General features: G+C 41.1%; 1 protein-coding gene across 2 annotated transcripts; it reads left to right on the top strand.

The window, feature by feature from the left end:
- The first annotated feature begins 1,461 nt into the window (after nucleotides 1-1,461).
- LOC103542605 (melanoma antigen preferentially expressed in tumors-like) lies at nucleotides 1,462-14,877 on the top strand. 2 transcript variants are annotated; one of them, XM_008509544.2, is made up of 5 exons: nucleotides 1,462-1,613; nucleotides 2,436-2,545; nucleotides 10,075-10,374; nucleotides 10,829-11,431; nucleotides 12,292-14,877. In XM_008509544.2, exons 3-5 carry the CDS (start codon nucleotides 10,085-10,087, stop codon nucleotides 12,803-12,805), a joined length of 1,407 nt encoding a protein of 468 aa, XP_008507766.2. In that variant the 5' UTR covers nucleotides 1,462-1,613; nucleotides 2,436-2,545; nucleotides 10,075-10,084; the 3' UTR covers nucleotides 12,806-14,877. The 2 variants fall into 2 exon arrangements, with proteins under 2 accessions (XP_008507766.2, XP_070463086.1); XM_070606985.1 differs by having other exon boundaries at nucleotides 1,479-1,613; nucleotides 2,436-2,559.
- The last annotated feature ends 3,451 nt before the right edge of the window (nucleotides 14,878-18,328 follow it).

Below are 18,328 nucleotides of genomic sequence, written 5' to 3' on the forward strand. Positions count from 1 at the left end.
CCTGACCCTCAATGCTGATAACTTACAGTCAGTGATAATCATTCTGAGCATCCAAAGCATCCATTTTTCAACACCGCCAAGTGTTCTGCTAAGCCTTAGATATGTGTTATCCAGATGAAACCCCATCAACACCCTTATGAGGTCACATCAATTGCCATTCTCATTTCAAAGATGGATAATGAAATCTTGGAAGAGTTAATGTACCTGGCCAAGGTCGTGTAGCTACTAAGTGGTAAAGCCATAAACCCTGGGATCTAATCTTAAGATATCTGATGCCATTATCCCATCTACCCAAAGACGACATTGTACCGCAAAAATTAAAACAGTCATGGCCGGTCTACTTCTTTACCTGCAATTAGAACATAAGAAAGAAACCTTTCTGAAAGAAAACAGAAAAACAAAACGAAAAAACTAAAGCAAAGCACATAAACCAAAAACTATGATCACATGCTGAGTGCCATGAAGACAAGTAAGACTTGTCTGACAAGGTGACCAGAGATGTGAATTAAGTAAGGAAGCTGGTTACAGGGATATCTGGGGGCAGGCTGTTACAGGAAAAGACAGAAAGGCATGGGATCATGCTTGGTAAGTTAGTGTTAGAGGAGCAAAAAAGAGGTTCCTGTGGCTGGGGAAAAATTCATTTACTCATTCAACAAATATTCAAGTACCCATTGAGCCAGGCACTACTATAGGCACTTAGGATAGCTTAACAAACAATAAACAAGGATTTCTGCCCTGTTGGAATTTATATTTTTCCACTCTGGGAGATGGACAATTAAAAAGAAAACAGCATATGAATAAAGCATATTGTATTCCAAAGGGTGGTAAATAATGTGGAAAAGAAAAAGAAACAAATAGGGAAGAAGCGGAACCAGGAGTGTGGGGTGAGGGTTGGAAACGAACAAATATAAGCTACCCTTGTAATTGATAGGACTCTTATTAGATGGGCGGAAATTTTCTCCTTTGTGCTGCTTTGGTCCGGTGTCCATGTAAACGCTATGCTGGCCTCACTGCCCTGAGGTCAGAACATATTTTTCCTATCTTTGGTGGGGTCTGGACTCCTTGTTTAATGTACCAGAGCAGCAGGGACACGAATATCGGAGAGCCTTTTGTCGTCAAGCGGCCGCTCATGTTTAACACCTCCTGCAGCATAGCCAACGAATTTGAACATTACTTCTCTGGGTTTGAGACCCGGCCCGGTAGAAGCCCTGGCAGGCCAGGGCCCAGGCCGCAAGCAGAGACACTGTGCCTCGCTTTCCACGCAAGGAGATCGAAGCCGTGGAGGGGCGCACGCGGAACCATAATCCTTTCAACCGCTGCGGACTTGGACAGAACTGTGTTCCTCAGGGCGGGTCCGCGAGCCTGGCCCCGCGAGCCTGGCCCCGCCTCCCAGGACAGAGCTGATTGAGTGAAAGGGGGTCACCTGACCTAAGCTGCACCAATCGAAGTCCTCTTCCGGCTAGTTTAACTTTGAGAAGGAACCGTTAAGGAAGGCGCCGGGCGTGACCAGGGTTGGGTCTGGTGTCTGCGAAGCTCGCGAGGGAAGGTCAGGGGCTGCCGCCGCCGAGGTCTTGGATGGCTTCCGTGTTTTTCCCAACTCTTTTTCCAGTTAGGTAAGGTACAACAGTGTCGTTTTCTAGAACTTAAACCTAATAGTGGCCTAAATTACCCAGGGTCGAGGTTTAGGGGTTAATAAACAAGGCAATCCAGCTGGATTGCTCAGTGATCCATTCTCCTCTCCACCCTCTATGCATCCGTCTATCCTCACGTCTTATTCGCTTCAGTTGTACAGCCAATCATTTCATGCTCCCTCTTTAAAATCCCTCAGCCTTTCTCTTCTTAAAAAGAAATTATGTTTCTCCTTTGCATCTTAGTTTTGTTTGCGGTTAGGTTTGAATCCCAGACTTTAAATCGTAAACACTGAAATATATGTATAAAAGTATATTTCTGTTTCTGTTTCATTTCTTTTATACTTAAAAATGCTGTTCTCACCTGAAGACCAAAAAATATTCATCTACATCTTGGAGAGGACTACAGTGTCGTTTCTTACTACAGGCTCTCTAAAGAAGTTGGAATTCATTTTTAAATGGATGATGGTGATAGGAGCATTTTTCCATCTTTCTATCCATCCTTCTAACTATATTTCGGTTGGTTAAACTGTCATTAAACAGTGTCGTTTATAGAATAACCATTCCTGTAACTACTGATTTTGTCTTTTTTAATTCTTTATTTTGAAATAATTTTAGACTTACAGAAAGGTTGCAAAAGATAGTACAGAAAGTCTTCACCCAGATTTCCCTAATGTGGACCTCTTATCTAACCACAGAAAAATCATCAAAACTAGGAGGTTAACGCTGATGCAGTACTATTGACTAACCTAGATACTCTCTTTGAATTTCACCAGTTGTCTCACTAATGTCCTTTTTCTATTCCAGGATATCGCATTGCATTTGGCCATCGTTGCTCCTTAGTCTCCTCCCGGCTGACAGCTCCTCAGTCTTCCTGGGTCTTTCACAACCCTGACGCTTTTGAAGATACTGGTCAGGTACTTCACAGAATGTCAGTTTGGCTTCGTCTGATGTTTTCTTTTGATTAGATTGAAGTCAGACATTTTGGGCAAGATAACCTGTTTTATTCTTCTCCCCTTCACTCCACTAGTGATGGAGGGATTTCCAACCTAGTGTTATGGGTGTGGCTGAACACATCATACCCGACACTGGACACGTGAGATCCATAGCAGTTTATTAGTAACACTGACTCACAGCCTGTGGGAGGAGGACACTATGCACCAGGTGGAGCCTCATGGGTGCCACGCTCTGGAAGCGAGTGAAGAAGCAGGGGCTGTGGGCGGGCAGTCTTTGCAGTAACGAGAGGATGAAGTGACCCTTGGTTCCCCTGGGAGAATGTAATTGGCTTGTCTGCGTAATTCTCTGGGCTGGTGGGGAACTGAAACCTGCTACTCAGGGATGAGCAGGCACAGTGCCTAGTTCCCGTGATAAGGAAGATTCTTTGGCTAAGGAGCCTTATTCGTGCAAGCACAATAAGGAGGAGAACCTGTGGTTAGGCCATTTGAGGCCCTCTGGATTTTCCCCAGATGTTAAGGCATACATGTTATTGGGCCTTAATTTTAGGTCTTATGCCACAATACTGCAAAAGTGATTTTGCTCCCTTCTCTGTGCCTCATGTCAGGGGTATGTGATGTCCTTAGGTTGTATTACTGATGATATTCAGCTTGATCTCTTGATTAAGATGGTGGCAATTATGTTGCTCCATTGTAATGGTACTATTTTCCCATTGGTAAGTGATAAATATCATGTGGGCAATACTTTAAGACCATGAAAATACCGTGTTTCTCCTCAAACTTTTGCTCGCTACTTTTATAATCCATTACCTAATGGTGACTTTCTGTTTTCCTCATTCCTGCTACATTTATTCATTGGAGTTCTCCTGAAAAGCTGTCCTTTCTCCCTCATTCATTTATTTATAGATTTTCAAGTTATTTATAAAAATTATTTTATAAAATGTATTTCAAATTATTTGTATCAGTATTGACTCATGAATAACTATGTTTTACTATGAGTTATAATCAAGTTATATCATTACTGATTTTGTGCCTTGAATCGTTCCATCTTTGGTCATTGGGATTTCCTTTCCGTTGGTTCTGTGTTCTTTTGACGTGACCCTACCCTTTTCTTTTGTATATTTCTTTCCTTACTATAAGATGTTCATGTTCATCTGGTGTTTTTTCCCCCACCGCAGCCCTGGATTCAAACCGCTTCTGCAAGGAGCCCCAGTTCCGTTTCTTGGAGAATGACATTTTAGAAACTGATATCTCAATGTGTATTCATTGCTACTGGGGTTTCATTGCTGCTAGGCCGTGTCTATCCACAAAAGTAGGAGATATATTGTATGTGTATACACCCGTGCTTCCAGATACATCTACATTTATTTCTGTACCTACCCATCTGTACAGATATTAAAAGCCAGGAGCTCGTACTGATACTTCTGATTTCAGTCCCTTCCAGCTTTATTTGTAACTTCTTTCTCTTGCCTGGCTCTCATTATCTACAAGATTTACTTCCTGCTGTATACATAAAGTAGTTGCAGAAATGCTAACAATATCCCTGTCAGAAACAGATTTACCAACTTGTATTTGTGTACAGTTCTTTTTGTCTTTAGCCTCAAAAGATGTAATCAGAATGCAGTTTTCCCAGGTTTCTTAGCTTAGCTGTTCTTCCTCACCTCTTCAGTGTGGTTAAGATATTCGTTTGTAATATACTTAGGTTAATTTGTTGGTGTTTGAATTTGAGTTTGGGTTCTCCCCACATCCTGGTAGATTTTAATTGTTTATTTAACTAACGTTACTATGATTCAAAAAGTCAGGGCTATACAAAAACGTCTACTCAAAGAAATGTCACTCTTTCCTCATGCCTTCTGTCCCTTTCCTGTCCCCCACTTCTTTCCACTCCTTTCCCACACTCCCCCGTGGATAACCAATCCCTTTAGTTTCTAGTTTAATCTTTCCTGTATTTATTTCACACAAATGAGCAGATACATGTATTTTTTTTCTATGCCCTTGTTTGTTAAGCGAAGGATAGCATTCCATACATATCCTTGCACTTTTTCTTTTTCACTTAGCGGTGTGCCAGGAAATCACTCCTTATCATTCCATAGAGTTGCTTCATCATTCTTTTTTACAGCTGCTCTGGACTCCATTGTGTGGCTGGGTCACTCACATTCAACCACTCACCTATGTATGGGCATTTAAGTTGTTCTCAACATTTTGCAATTACAAACAGTGCTGCAATGAGTAACCTTGGGCATAAGTATTTTTGTATTGGTGGAAATACATCTTCAAGTTATATTCCCAGTAGTGAGATTATTGGGGCAAAAGTTAAGTACGTATGTTTTTTTGTTGGGTATTTCCAAGTTTCTCTCCAGAACGGTTGCACTGGTTTTTATTCCCACCAGCAATGTGTAAGAGTGACTGTTCCCCCACAGTCTCACTAACGTGTTGCCCTGCTTTTTTAACTTTGGTCGACGTGGTAGGTGAGAAATGGTATCTCGGCATTGTTTTAATATGCGTTTGTCTGATTGTGAGAAGTTTTGACTCATCGTGTGTTTCAGGATCGTTTTATATATTTTTTTGTGAATTATCTGTCCATATCTTTTTTCTCAGTTTTCTATCGAATTTTTAGCCCTTTGCCCTTTGATATTTAAGAGTTCTGTATATATTTGGGATATTATCCATTTGTCTCTGGTGTATGCCGTAAATACTTTATCCCAGTTTGTCAGTTGTCTTTTGATTTATTTAATATGTATATTATGATGTGTTTGTCATACACAAGAAATTCTCATGTAGTCAAGTTGATCATTCTTTTCTTTCATTGCCTGTGGAATTTGAGTCACAGTTAGAAAGGCTTTCCCTACACTGAGGTTAAAGAAGAGTTCTGCCATATTTTCTTCGAGACCTTGTTACGGCTTCACTTTTTATGTTTAGATCCCTAACCCATTTGCAGTTTGTTTTTTGTGTATGGTGTGTGATATGGACCTACTTTAATTTTTTGCCAAATGTCTCCATTGTTCCAGCACCGTTTATTAAATGTCCATCTTTGCTCCAGTGCTTTTACATGCCCTTTTATCATATACTAGAATTTCCACATGTACTTGAGTGTATTTCTGGGTTTTCTGTTCTATTCCATTGGGCTACTTGTCTGTTCATGTACCAGAACCACAATGTTGTAAATTACAGAGGCTTTACAGTATGCATTAATGTCTGGTATCAGTACTCCCCTCTCAGAGGTTTTCTTTTTCCCTTATGTTCCGGCTATTCTTGCATGTTTGTTTGTTTTTTTTTTTTAATATGAACTTTATATCAACTGGTCTAACTCCATAAAAATGTTTGCTGATGTTTTTGAGATTGTATTAAATTTATGCATTAACTTAGGGAGAATTGACATTTTTGCGGGGAAGGGGGGAAGATTGGCCCTGAGCTAACATCTCTTGCCAGTCTTCCTCTTTTTTGTTTTTCTCCCCAAAGCCCCAGTACATAGTTGTATATCCTAGTTGCAAGTCATTCTAGTTCTTCTGGGTGGGATGGTGCCAGAGCATGGCCTAACGAGCGGTGCGTAGGTCCGCGCCCAGGATCCGAACTGGAGTGCGCGAACTTAACCACTCTGCCATGGGGCTGGCGCCAAGAATTGACGTTTTTTTTAATGCTGAGTTGTTCTCTCCAAGGACAGTGAATGTCTTTCCGTCCATTCAGGGTTCTTCTGTGTCGTTCAGGAGTATTTTTAAAATTTTCCTCATATAGGTGTTCTGATTAAGTTTATTCCTACGCATTTAATCTTCTTTGTTGCTATCGTCTATGGGATTTTCTCTATCAATGTGTTCTCCAAGTGGTTTCTGTGTGTGTCCAAAGACTACTGATTTTTGTATGTTAACTTTATGTCTGTTTTCCTTACTGATTTCTTTGATTCAGTTGATTTGTCATTGTTTCTATAGGGCTTTTCAGATATACTATAATATCATCTGCACAGAGAGATGGCTTTACTTTTTGTTATGCGGTCTTATAAATCTTATGGATTTCTGTAGTCAACTGACTCATACTTATAGTACAAGACTGAATAGGAACGAAATACTGGGCACACTCTCCTTGTCCCCAACCTTAGTGGAAAACCGCTAGTGGTCTCCCATTAAGTAAAATACTGGCATTAGGAATTAATGATATATCTTTTCTCGTGTTAAGAAAGCATCCTCTGATTCATATTTTGTTGAGGTTTTTCTTTTTTCCTTAACATGAATGGGTATTGAATTTTTCCAAAGGTTTGTTCAGCATCTATGGTGGTAATCATGTGATATTTGACCTTAACTCTATTACCGTGGTGAATGATATCAATGGAATTCCTAACGTAGAACCAACCTTTTATTAATGGGATAAATCTCACTTGGTCACAGTATATTAATTTCTAAATGTATTGTTGGGTGTTTGCTAATATTTTATTTAGTATTTTTGTATCTACACTTGACCGGCCAGTGTCGTACTTGCTTCATAAAAGGAGTTAGGAAATTTTCCCTCCTTTTTAATACTCTTGAATAATTTATAGAGCATTGGTGGTATCCGATCTTTGATGATTTACCAGCATTCACCTGTAAAACCATCCGAGTGAGATGCGTCTTGGGGGTAATTCCTTAATAACTTACTTTATTTTTTCTATGAAAATTGGCTAATTTCAGCTTTCTAACACTAGAAGTAGAATTGTGGCCATGTGTATTTCTCCAGGAAATTATCTACTTCGTGTAGATTTTCAAATTTATTTGCATAGAGGTTTGCAAACTAATCTCATTTATTTTCTTTTCTCTGTTTGAATGGTTATCTTTTGTCATTTATTACTTTGTGTATTTGTGATCTCTTTCTTCCTTTATCAAGCTAGCTAGTGGCTTGTCTATTTTAAAAAACAAGATTTTTATTTGTTTCTCTATCCTATATCTTCTTCATTTCTGCTTATATATTTATTATTTCTTTCCCCTGCTTTACTTCGTTCTTTTTTTTTTCAGTTTTCTGAGGCCATACTTTAATTCATTTATTTTCCTTCTTTCATTTTTACTCATAGAAGTATTTAGTACTCTGATTTTGCCTCTGATCACCGATTTAAATGTATCCCATAGATTCTGATGTGTAGCTTTTCATTCTTTTAAAAAAATTTCTAAAGCTGCAGTTTGTGTCTCCTCTTTAACTCAACATTTTTTGGCAGAGGCTTTTAAAAACTTTCCAGGTAGAAAGGCCTTTCCTTTTTCGGTCTGTGTTAGTAATGTTAACTTTTTTTGCATTGTGATTAGAGAGGATTGTTTGTGATATTTCTACTTGATGGAAATTAATGAGGTCATTTCTGTGTGACAATTATGATCGATTTTTGCCAAGAAAATGTATTCTCTAGTTTCAGAATGTCTGTGTGTGTATGTGTGTGTGTGTGTAGTTTGCCTTATTGATTATGTTCTTTAGATTTTCTATATCCCTAGTCTTCTTTTATATCACTTAATCTGTCTTGTACCGAGATTGGTGTACTCCTACAATTCCCGTGTTTTTATCTAAATCTCCTTGCCCTTTTGCTTTAGAGAGGTGGGTGCTGTGTTATTTGGTGCGTAGATATTCCTAGGTGTTATATCTTCCTTGTGAATCTTGGCTTTTATCGTTAAGACATGTTCTTTGTCATGTTTAATGCTTTTTTAAAAATCATCCTTAACCCCCTGTTTTCTTAACACTTTACTATGTGGTCCATTCGTTGCGTTTTTTGTCCCCAGTGTCATTTAACACTCGCCTACTGAGCTATGACAAAAATTTTATTCTGTTTTCTTCTACTCCTCTCCTTTCTCTCATTTTTAGTGGCGCAATTTATGTTTTTTCCACAACATAAAGCATTTGTACGTTAATCTTCCTCCCTTTCCTCCACCTTGATTTTAGTATTAGGTGTAAAATGCTCACCATCAGATATTTTGGTGAAGTTTTTCTGTCATTGCATGGGGGATCACAATCCCGGTTCATCTTTCAGATTACCTAGCAAACGTTCTGTAAAGAAACAGACAGAAAATATTTTAGGTTTGTGGGCCACAGTGCCTCTGTCACAACTACTCAACTTTGCCATTGTAGTGCAAAAGCATCCATGCACAGTATGTAAATGATTGGTCACGGTTTTGTTCCAATAAAACTATATTTACAAAATCAAGGAGTGGACTAGATTTGGCACAATGGGCCACAGTTTGCAGACCACTGCTCTAGTAGATTCCTCAGGCAGGGCTGAGGCGTACAGAATTTCCTAAGTTCCTCTGTGTTGAAAAACTGTTTTTCTGTAGGCTGTGATATTTGAGGCACAGCCCAGCTGGATATAAAACCTTTACTTCAGACTTTCTTTTTAGTCCATTTCTCTTTTTAGATTTTTACAAATATTCTGATTCCAGGTAGGTTTCATATCCTCGAATGCTTGCTTGAGTATAATTAATTCTGTTTGGAGTGTTGACTTACAGTCTCCTGCTTTGTGGTTGTTAAATATGTGTGAAATTTTGCTTCCTTGTCTTTTTTTTTTTTGCCATGTTTTTCTGTGGTATTCCCCTTCCTTTTGTTCGTTTGTATGAAATTGGGTTGTTTCAGGAGATTCCTAGTTTAATGATGTCATTTCCTGCCAGTATAGCAAAGTCCAGTTCTTTTATTCATTGTTTTGGGTGGTTTTGGTGATGGAGGGAGAAGTTGTGAGTGCTCTGATTTTGTGGCTCTCTTAGTCTTGCAAGATCCTTAATTTTTCCTTTTTGTTTCCTTTCCCCATCATTACCTAAATGCCGAAAGATACTTCTCCCTTCCTCTTTGCCTTTATTCTTTCCTAGAAGTTATGTCTTTCAAAGACTGCACCTTAAATCATCCCTACCCCTTTCAGTGTTCCTATTTTGGAATCCCTTCCCTGTAGTCCCTGCTCTCATCTTCCAAGACACCTTTTTAATATTTTCAGACTTATTCCGTGCTTAGTCATTCTGCTGTAGTTTTAGATCAGCTTTAAGCCCCTCACCATCTTCCTCACTCTGCGGGTCTTGTGGCTTTTCTTGGTTTGTCTTTGCTTTGCCACAGAGCCTAGTGATGGGGATGTGACAGATTGTATGCCAGGAATTCATGATTTTTCTTTTTTTCCTCACATTTATTTTTAACTTTTGGCATTCTCTCCATTTTAAAGCAATGATGAGGGTGTGGATTTTATGTAGGTTTACATTTTCCTTCTTCTTGGTTTGTAGTCTTTGGGGAGGAAATGTTGGGAGGAAGGCAGCTAGGTGGTCAACGTTGTCTTCTGCTAGCTTACCTCTGATTTCTCATGGCATTTTATCTTACGTAAATTTATGTATGTGTGTATGTGTATGCACATATATGCTTAGGCACACACACAAGTCTATTTTTATAGTAGAGGTCATCTGAGGTGGCCGTCTGATTCACTATATATTTATTCGATAAATATTTTGTCCATTGCTAACCTTGGAGGCAAACAAGAATTGTAGGTGTCTTCTCGGGATTTCTAAATATTCTGCACCCCGAAGCAGGTTTACGAAGATGCACCAAAAGGCCACAGCCACACTGCTCGAGCTTGCTGCAAGGAGTCTGCTGAGTAATGAGCCTGCAGCTATCCGGGCCCTGGAAGAACTCCCAAGAGACCTCTTTGTTCCATTGTTCATTGCTGCCTTCTTGGGTGGGCATAAGAAGATACTAACGGCAATGGTGAGGGTTTGGCCCTTTCGCTGTCTCCATGTTGGGACCTTGAGTGTACGAGAGTCATACTACGAAATCGTGGAAGCCGTGATTGATGGTCTGCAGATCCCCCCTGTCCGGAGCCCTTCCTCTTGGTAAGACTATAGCTGATAGGGACATTGTGAGTCAGCAGGAGGGTATGCTGGAGCCTGGGGCAGGGGAATACCTAACAGTCTCCCGAAAGTAGCCAATGGTGAATGCTGAGGATCTCTGTGGGCCTATTGTTCCAACACTTGGGGTCACCTTAGGGACTCCAGTGTCTTACAGAGTTGATTATAGAATAGAGGTGATTGAGGATACTGTGGTTGGATTTACCTCCTGAGTAAGAAGAAGGACATGGGTATTGAGACTGTGGAGGACCAGAGGTGAAGAAAGTGTGGGAAAAAGAATAAAAGATGCTAAATTTGTGTGGAAAGAACTTCTTGGTGAATGGTATGTGGAATGACAACTGGGGATAAAGAGTTCCTTCCTGCTTCCCATCATTGAACTTGCTGGATGATATTCAAGTTGTCTACCTCTCATGTGTTGTGTCTCCTCCTCTCCTTACAGGGGGCCAAAACTGAGGATCCTAGATTTAAGGCAGGACCTGGACTGTGAGACAACATGCTTGGAGACCGGGACCACATTCCCTTTCTGTTTTCAGTGTTGTATTTATTCTCGTCACTCTATCCTTAAACTAGAAGAAGCCCGGCATAGTGTCAGGTGCCTTGGAATTGTTAATTCAGAGTCTGAGCTTCAGTCAGCCCAGGAACCCATGGAATTGTTAGTGGACCTTTCCCTCAGTGATACCTTGAGAGCAAAGCAATTTCTTTCTTTCCTTCGGAGTAAGGTTGAGCAGAGCGTTGGGTCCTTGCACCTCTGCTGCAGAGATTTGCAGATTGATAAAATGTCTGCCCACAGAAGTATCCTGCAGTTTCTGGATCTGGGATGCGTTGATCACCTGGATGTGGGTGAGGCAGATCTGAGTGAAGTCACCACCCTTTTGGCTCGGACGATCCACCTGGACAGCCTTAGTCTGTATAACATCGCCTTTAAATCTTGTCAGAGGAAAAACTTCAGAACTTTTCTCAACCAGCTTGGGCGGCTGGACAACCTCCAGAAGCTCATCTTGTCTTTCTTCCACCTCACTGATCAACTGCACAAACTGCTCAGGTGAGGGAGTGGGAAGGAACCTGGGTTCCCTGAACCACCCCATGGTTAAAAGAGGAGAAGAGACCATGCTTGGATATTCCTGAGCTCCTTGTCACCTATTTCTCCTTCCACCTCAGCAGGGGCACTGCTGGGAGTTTGAAACTGGCCAGGCTAGAGAGGGGTACCTCATGGTGAGGGGAAAGACAAGATTAGAAAAGGAAGTCGTGCTCATCCTTTCATTCAGTCAGTCACTCAGTCGACCATGTGCGGACACTGTGATAAGTCTGTGAATGTACTGGTGAAGAAGACTCAGTCCTTCTGCTGTTGGAGTTTACAGCTCTCTAGAGAGGAAGGGGAGGCATTCAGATGGAGAAACGCTCTATGCTGTAGCGCCGATGCACATCCCCATGGACTGGCCACAGTAGCTAACACTGCCCACTCGCTTTGCTCCTGTATTTTCCCCAAGGCTTAGACCCTGAATGGAGAACTTGTCATCTGGGAACTAGTCAAAGGGAACCCACAGTTGGCTGCTTTCCCAGACCCATCCCCACTAAATAAGTGAACAGGATTCACCATGGATTAGGTCATAAATCCTAAGTGCATCCAATTTTTTTCACTTAATCTTTTCCACAACCCTGTATAATAATTACCTTTATACACATTTTAAAGCTTAAAAACCTGTATTATCTCAGAGTGGAAAAGTAACTTCCTCAGCATCACAAGTCTCTTAAGTCTGATTTCCAAGCCCACATGATTAACCACTGTTGCAAAATATGTGCAAATTAGTTTATTCTAGAGCCTTAGGTACGTTTCATTCAGGGCTGGCTGCCCTGCTCCAATCCTCATTCTTCTGAAATAACCTTTCTTTTTTCTCTGTATAGAGTTCTGCCGCCTCAGTTGGATACATTGTGTCTACCTCTCTGTGGCCTGTCTGACAGAGATGTCACTGTCCTGTCCCAGAGCTCTCAGGCCACCCACCTAAGGCTGTTGAATCTCAGTGACAACCAGATATTCTCGGAAGATTATGAGCCCTTCCAGACTCTGCTGGAGAAGGTCTCAGGCACCCTGCAGCATCTGGAGATGAGTAATTGCCTGATAACTGACTCTGCTCTCTCTGCTGTCCTCCCAGCCCTGAGCCAATGTTCCCATCTCCGTGTCCTTAGCTTTGCCTTCAACCCCATTACGATGCCTGTGCTCACGAGCCTTCTGCAGCACTTGGCATCCTTGATGGAGCTGAAGCATGTAGTTTATCCTGTGCCTGTCCATTGCTATGAACAGTGGAATTTTCGTGGCACTTTGGACCCACGGAAACTTGCCGAAGTGCAGGCCCAGGTGAAGGCAATGCTGCAGGCGGTACAGCGGGACGACATGACCTGGACCACTTGTGCTGAGTGATTTCCACAGTACAAGGAGCTGTTTCAACACTCAAGTGTGGCCATTCAAGCACTCACTGTTTTTCCTGAAGCCCAAGTTTGTGGAGACACGTATATAAAATTCTACTGTTCCAGGAAACCGGGGATAGGAAGGTTGACTGAGTAGTGGACCTCTATAAAAGAGGAACTCTGAAAAAAAATAGAGGAATTTGAAAGGCCCTGTGGATCTCTTGCCCCTGGCCCTCGACATCCTCTTCTGGTGACTAACCCCAGCGTTGGGTATGTGACGTAAGGTAACCTGGTCATGGTACATCACCTCCCTGTCCACACTGATTGGCCCGTTTATCCACTTAGGGGCACTTGACACAAGTCAGATCAATTGGAACTCTTCCTGGATGTGGTAGCGGTTGAAGCCGATAACTTTGCCCTCTAGGGTTCTGCAAACATCTTGTAGTTATGATCGCCTTAGGTTGCTTATGAGAAACCAAATGCAAGTAAAAGGAAACAAACTTTGCCCACTACCTACTGGTGTCTTCATCAACCTGTGGCTGCCCGCTTTCTCAGGTCTCAGACCCCTGGCTCAGTTATTCCTTATCTCACATACATTCGCTGAGTATCTGTTCCGATGTAGATACTGTTTCACGTGCTAAGAAAAATAAAGTCCCTGATCTCAAACCACTCACAGTACACATGTTCCTGTGATTTTTCAGTTTCTCCACTCTTTCTTAGGGCATTTAGGAAAATTATTTCTTCCCCCAAACTCCAGCTTCTTTTCGCTTTTTCCGTTACATACTGTGCTCAATCCATGCTGGCCTCTTGATGCTGTTGGATAGCTGCTCAACCCTCAGGTCATGGCTTAAATGTTTACCTCCTCAGATAGATTTTCTCTTACTTCCTTACTTAAGTAGCTTTACTCTGCTGTTGCTCTCTCTTAATGTACCATGTACGTTTCCTTCATGGTCTACACCATTCCTTATGGATTTGCTCCCTCTGCTCTTCCACTAGAGTTGCACTGTTCCGTGTGGGACACACTCGCCATATGTGACTACTGAGCACTAGAAGTGGGGCTACTCTGAAATGTCATGTACTCTTAAGTGTTAAGTGCACGCTGTACATCCCAGGCTTAGTAAGAAACAAACGAAGTAGAATCCCTGGTAATTTATTTACATTGTTTACATGTTGAAGTGATGACGTACTGCATGTCAAAGACAGTAAAGAAGAAAGAATGTAAATGAAGTTGCTTATGTTGTTTACGTGTTGAAACGATAGCACTGCATTTCGAAGACTTTTAAGGAAAAAACGTTAAAATAACTAATTAATGATCTGTTTGTATGTTTACATGTCAAAATGATAAAACATTGCATTTCAAAGACCTATTGGGAAAAAAGAATGTAAAATTAATTGATAGTTTGTTCCTATTGCTTACGTGTTGAAATGATAACGTACTGAGTTTCAATGACTTAGTAACCAAAAAAGAAGGGAAAATAATTAATAGTTTGTATATTGTATTTTCCTGTTTAAATGGAAACAGACTGCATTTTAAAGACTTAGTGTGCGAGAAGAACGTAAAAGTAATTAATGATATGTTTATATTGTTTCCATGTTGAAATGATAACACACTCATTTCAATGACTCAGGAAACAAATAATTTAAAATTATTTTTTCTTATTGCTTACACCTTGCAGTGGTAACAAACTACATTTCAAAGACTTAGAGAAAAGGATGTAAAAAGTAATTATTCATTAATGTAGTTAATAATTTGTTCTTATTTCCATTTTGTGATAACACACTGCATTTCTGACTTAGAAAGACAAACGTTAAAATAAGTAATAAATGAATTGTGTATGTTGTTTCTTTGTTGAAATGATAACACATGGCATTATTGTGTTTTGTTGAAACGATAGCACAAAGGCTCTGTAAGAAAAAAAGAATGCAGAATTGATCATCTGTTCATATTGCTTACACGTTGAAAGAATGCACTGTGTTTCAAAGACTTACTAAAAAGTATAAAATTAATTTACTTATATTGTTTCCATGCTGAAATTATAATTTGTTTTTACTTTTGTGTTAAATAAAATAACTATTACAATTAAATTCACTTGTTGCTTTTGACGTTTCCTTTTGGTTTTTATTTATTTATTTATTTTTGATGTGGCTCATTTTATGTTTCTGTTGGACAACATGGCGCTAGACCGCTAGCTCCATGCAGGCAGAGGCTGTTTCTGTTTAGTTTCTGTATTAATCACGCCCTTTTATTTTCTGTATTTTGTGATGTTTTGACATCTGGGGACTTGTTGACACTGGAGAGACTGCCCCTCCCAAGGCTAGGGAATTCCTAGAGATAGTAAACTACTTGCCTGTGAGCAGGCCTTTCTCATGCACACCAACCCAGACAGAACCCTGACCCCCCAATCACTTTCTTCATGGGCTCTCCCAGGGCTCTTACCCTCTGGGCTACTATTCCCCTGCCCTTATCACCCCACGCACAGGTACCAGACCACCAGGGACAAGCCATATGCCCCAGTGCCCGCTGAAAATACTCAAACTAGCTAATCCTAAACCTATCGAACCTGCCTTGCCTTTTCTTTCCCTTAGAAACCACAATAGAGGTGAAAACTTCTATAGCACTAAGCAGAGGAGTGATTACTAACATTATTGGTGCATTGTTGACAACATGAATGACATGATTAGACATTTCTTTTGCAAGATTGGTGGTTCCCAATTCTTTGCTTTCAGCAGATTGGAAGAATGATCTAAATGATTTGTCAGATAGAGGATCATTAAAAATAATTTTGGATGGTGGGAATGCAAACTGGTGCAGCCACTATGGAAAACAGCATGGAGATTTCTCAAAAAATTAAAAATAGAAATACCATATGACCCAGCCATCCCACTACTGGGTATCTATCCAAAGACCTTGAAATTGGCAATTCCAAAAGTCCCGTGCACCCATATGTTCATCGCAGCATTATTTACAATAGCCAAGACGTGGAAGCAACCTAAGTGACCAGCAACTGATGATTGGATAAAGAAGATATGGTGTATATATATATACAGTGGAATACTACTCAGCCATAAAAAAGGATAAAATTGTCCCATTCACAACAACATGGATGGACCTTGAGGGTATTATGTTAAGTGAAATAAGCCAGATAGAGAAAGACGAACTCTGTATGACTCCACTCATAGGTGGAAGTTAAACATGTATACAAAGAGAACTGATTGGTGGTTACCAGGGGAAAGAGGGGGTGGGGGGAGGGCACAAAGGGTGAAGTGGTGCACCTGCAACATGACTGACAATAACGTACAACTGAAATTCCACAAGGTTGTAAACTACCACAATCTTAATAAAAAGTAAAAAAAAAAAAAACTTTGGAAGATATCGTAAGACATTCAAAGAACTGACTGCTATTTTTACACAGAAGTCCTCTATTACTATTTGTTAGGGTCACAAACACAGACTGACAGAAGCCCAGGAATTCATTTTGTTTCCTGTGGGAGGCCTGATTACTTAGAACTCATTTATAAAAGCACATTTCGTTGGGTAACTAGAACTGCTACATTACTTCCCATTAAAGCAATAAAGTAGAGTAAGAGAGTCTCAAAGAGAAGGAAGCTTCAGAGTGAGGAGTTCCACTTTCGTGTAAGCTGCAGAAAGCTGGAAAGAGCATCATTCCCACCCTATCAAGGAGAAAAAGCCAAAGAAGCTGCACATTCATTTTACTTGACCCCATCAGAGAGCTGAAGTCATTATAGGGCAACCAATAGACTGAATTCCAAGGAGGGTCAGGTCTCTCCAGGAAAAGACTGGGTGCATGGGCTTTTGACACAACACAGGAAGAAGGAACACTAGCCACCTATACAAATAGGCTAAAAGAAATTAGCTAACATTTTTAATGAATTACTAAAGATCAAGGGTTAGCTCGTTTGACAGTATAAAACCCCTGAGAGCGCCAGACAGAAAGGGAGTTCACAGTCATTTGCAAGCTCTCACCCATGCACCTCTACTTGGTACCCGCAAGAGAGATTGTGAACAGGGTAGGAGATCACAGAGAGCCCTCCTGAGTGGTGCAAGCTTGCTGGAGAGGATAAGCCATTGCTGCAGAAAAATCACGAATCTTCAACCCCTGTCCATACCCTTCTCTCATGTGAATCAAAAGCATTAAGCAAACTTTATCACCAACACGTCACAGGTAAAAACACATCATTGTCATGGGAAAGGCAGAAGAAAAGAACCCTCTACCATTAGATGAGATGCAGGAAAAAGGCCAGGGCTCATTATCGTTTACCAATAACATTAGAAATTTCCTACCACCGAGGAGGCGGAGGAGGGAAACACTCTTCTGCACAGTCAATCGCAAATACAAGGCAGAGTTAGGCTACCACACGGGGGAGAGATGGGAATGCTGAGAGGGCCCAACCCCGGGAACACAGGCACATAGGGCCTGCTTGAGACTGAGCTTGGGCGAGATGTCAGCAAGACGGCAGAGTAGGAGATCCCAGACTCCATTCTCCTATAAAAGCAACAATTAGACAGCTATCCACGAGCCAACATAGCTCTGGGAGAACTCAGGAGTCCACTTAAGGAGCTGCAGCAACATGCTGGGGCAACAAACCTGAGAATAACCACACGCAAAGGGTAGGAAGAACAGTTTCATTTTGCCTGCATCATCTCATCCCCCAGAGCAGTGCTGCTCAGTGTCGAGAGGGAACTCCCCAGCCAGAGAGCTCCCTTCGCAGGGAAAAGAAGAGCAGGTTGAACGACCAGCTTCCCCAGCCTTTCAGGGCACTGCATGAGGGATCTGCTTCAGTTTGACCCCACCCAGGTCGCTGGGAAGACCGGCAGAGTGAGATGTCTGGAGACATCTAGGAATAAAGAAGGGCAGGGGCTATTGGTATCAGCCATGTGGCAGGGGAGGACACAGTCCCCAGTGGCCTGCTCTGCAGAGGACCCCAGCCGCCTTCACCACTGAGGACCTCAACAGCCCCCAGAGACCCTCCATACCTTTCACCACTGAGGACCCTGAAGTGTTAGCTCTTGCTAACATTCAAAATTCAGCCACACTTTCCATACGCTAACCACAAACTATCTGTAACAGGGAACAATCCCATTTACAACAGCATCAAAAAGAACAAAACACTTAGAAAAAATATTAACCGAGGAGGTGAAAGATCTGTACACTGAAAACTATAAAACATTGATGAAAGATATTGAGGAAGACACGAATAAATGGAAAAACATCCCATGTTCACAGATTGAAAGAAAAATATCGTTTAAAGGTCGGTTCTGCCCAAAGCAATCTACAGGTTCAATGCAATCCCTATCACAATTCCAACGGCATTTTTCACAGAAATACAAAGACAATGCTCAAACTTGTATGGAACCACAAGATTCCAAATAGCTAAAGCAATCTTGAGCAAGAAGAACAAAACTGGAGTCATCAAACTTCCTGATTACAAATTATATTACAAAACTATAGTGATCAAAACAGTATGGCACTGGCATAAAAACAGAAACACAGACCAACGGTACAGAATTGAGAGT

This window comes from Equus przewalskii, unplaced genomic scaffold (assembly GCF_037783145.1).
Source record: "Equus przewalskii isolate Varuska unplaced genomic scaffold, EquPr2 contig_R2130, whole genome shotgun sequence".
Classification (NCBI taxonomy): Eukaryota; Metazoa; Chordata; class Mammalia; order Perissodactyla; family Equidae; genus Equus; species Equus przewalskii.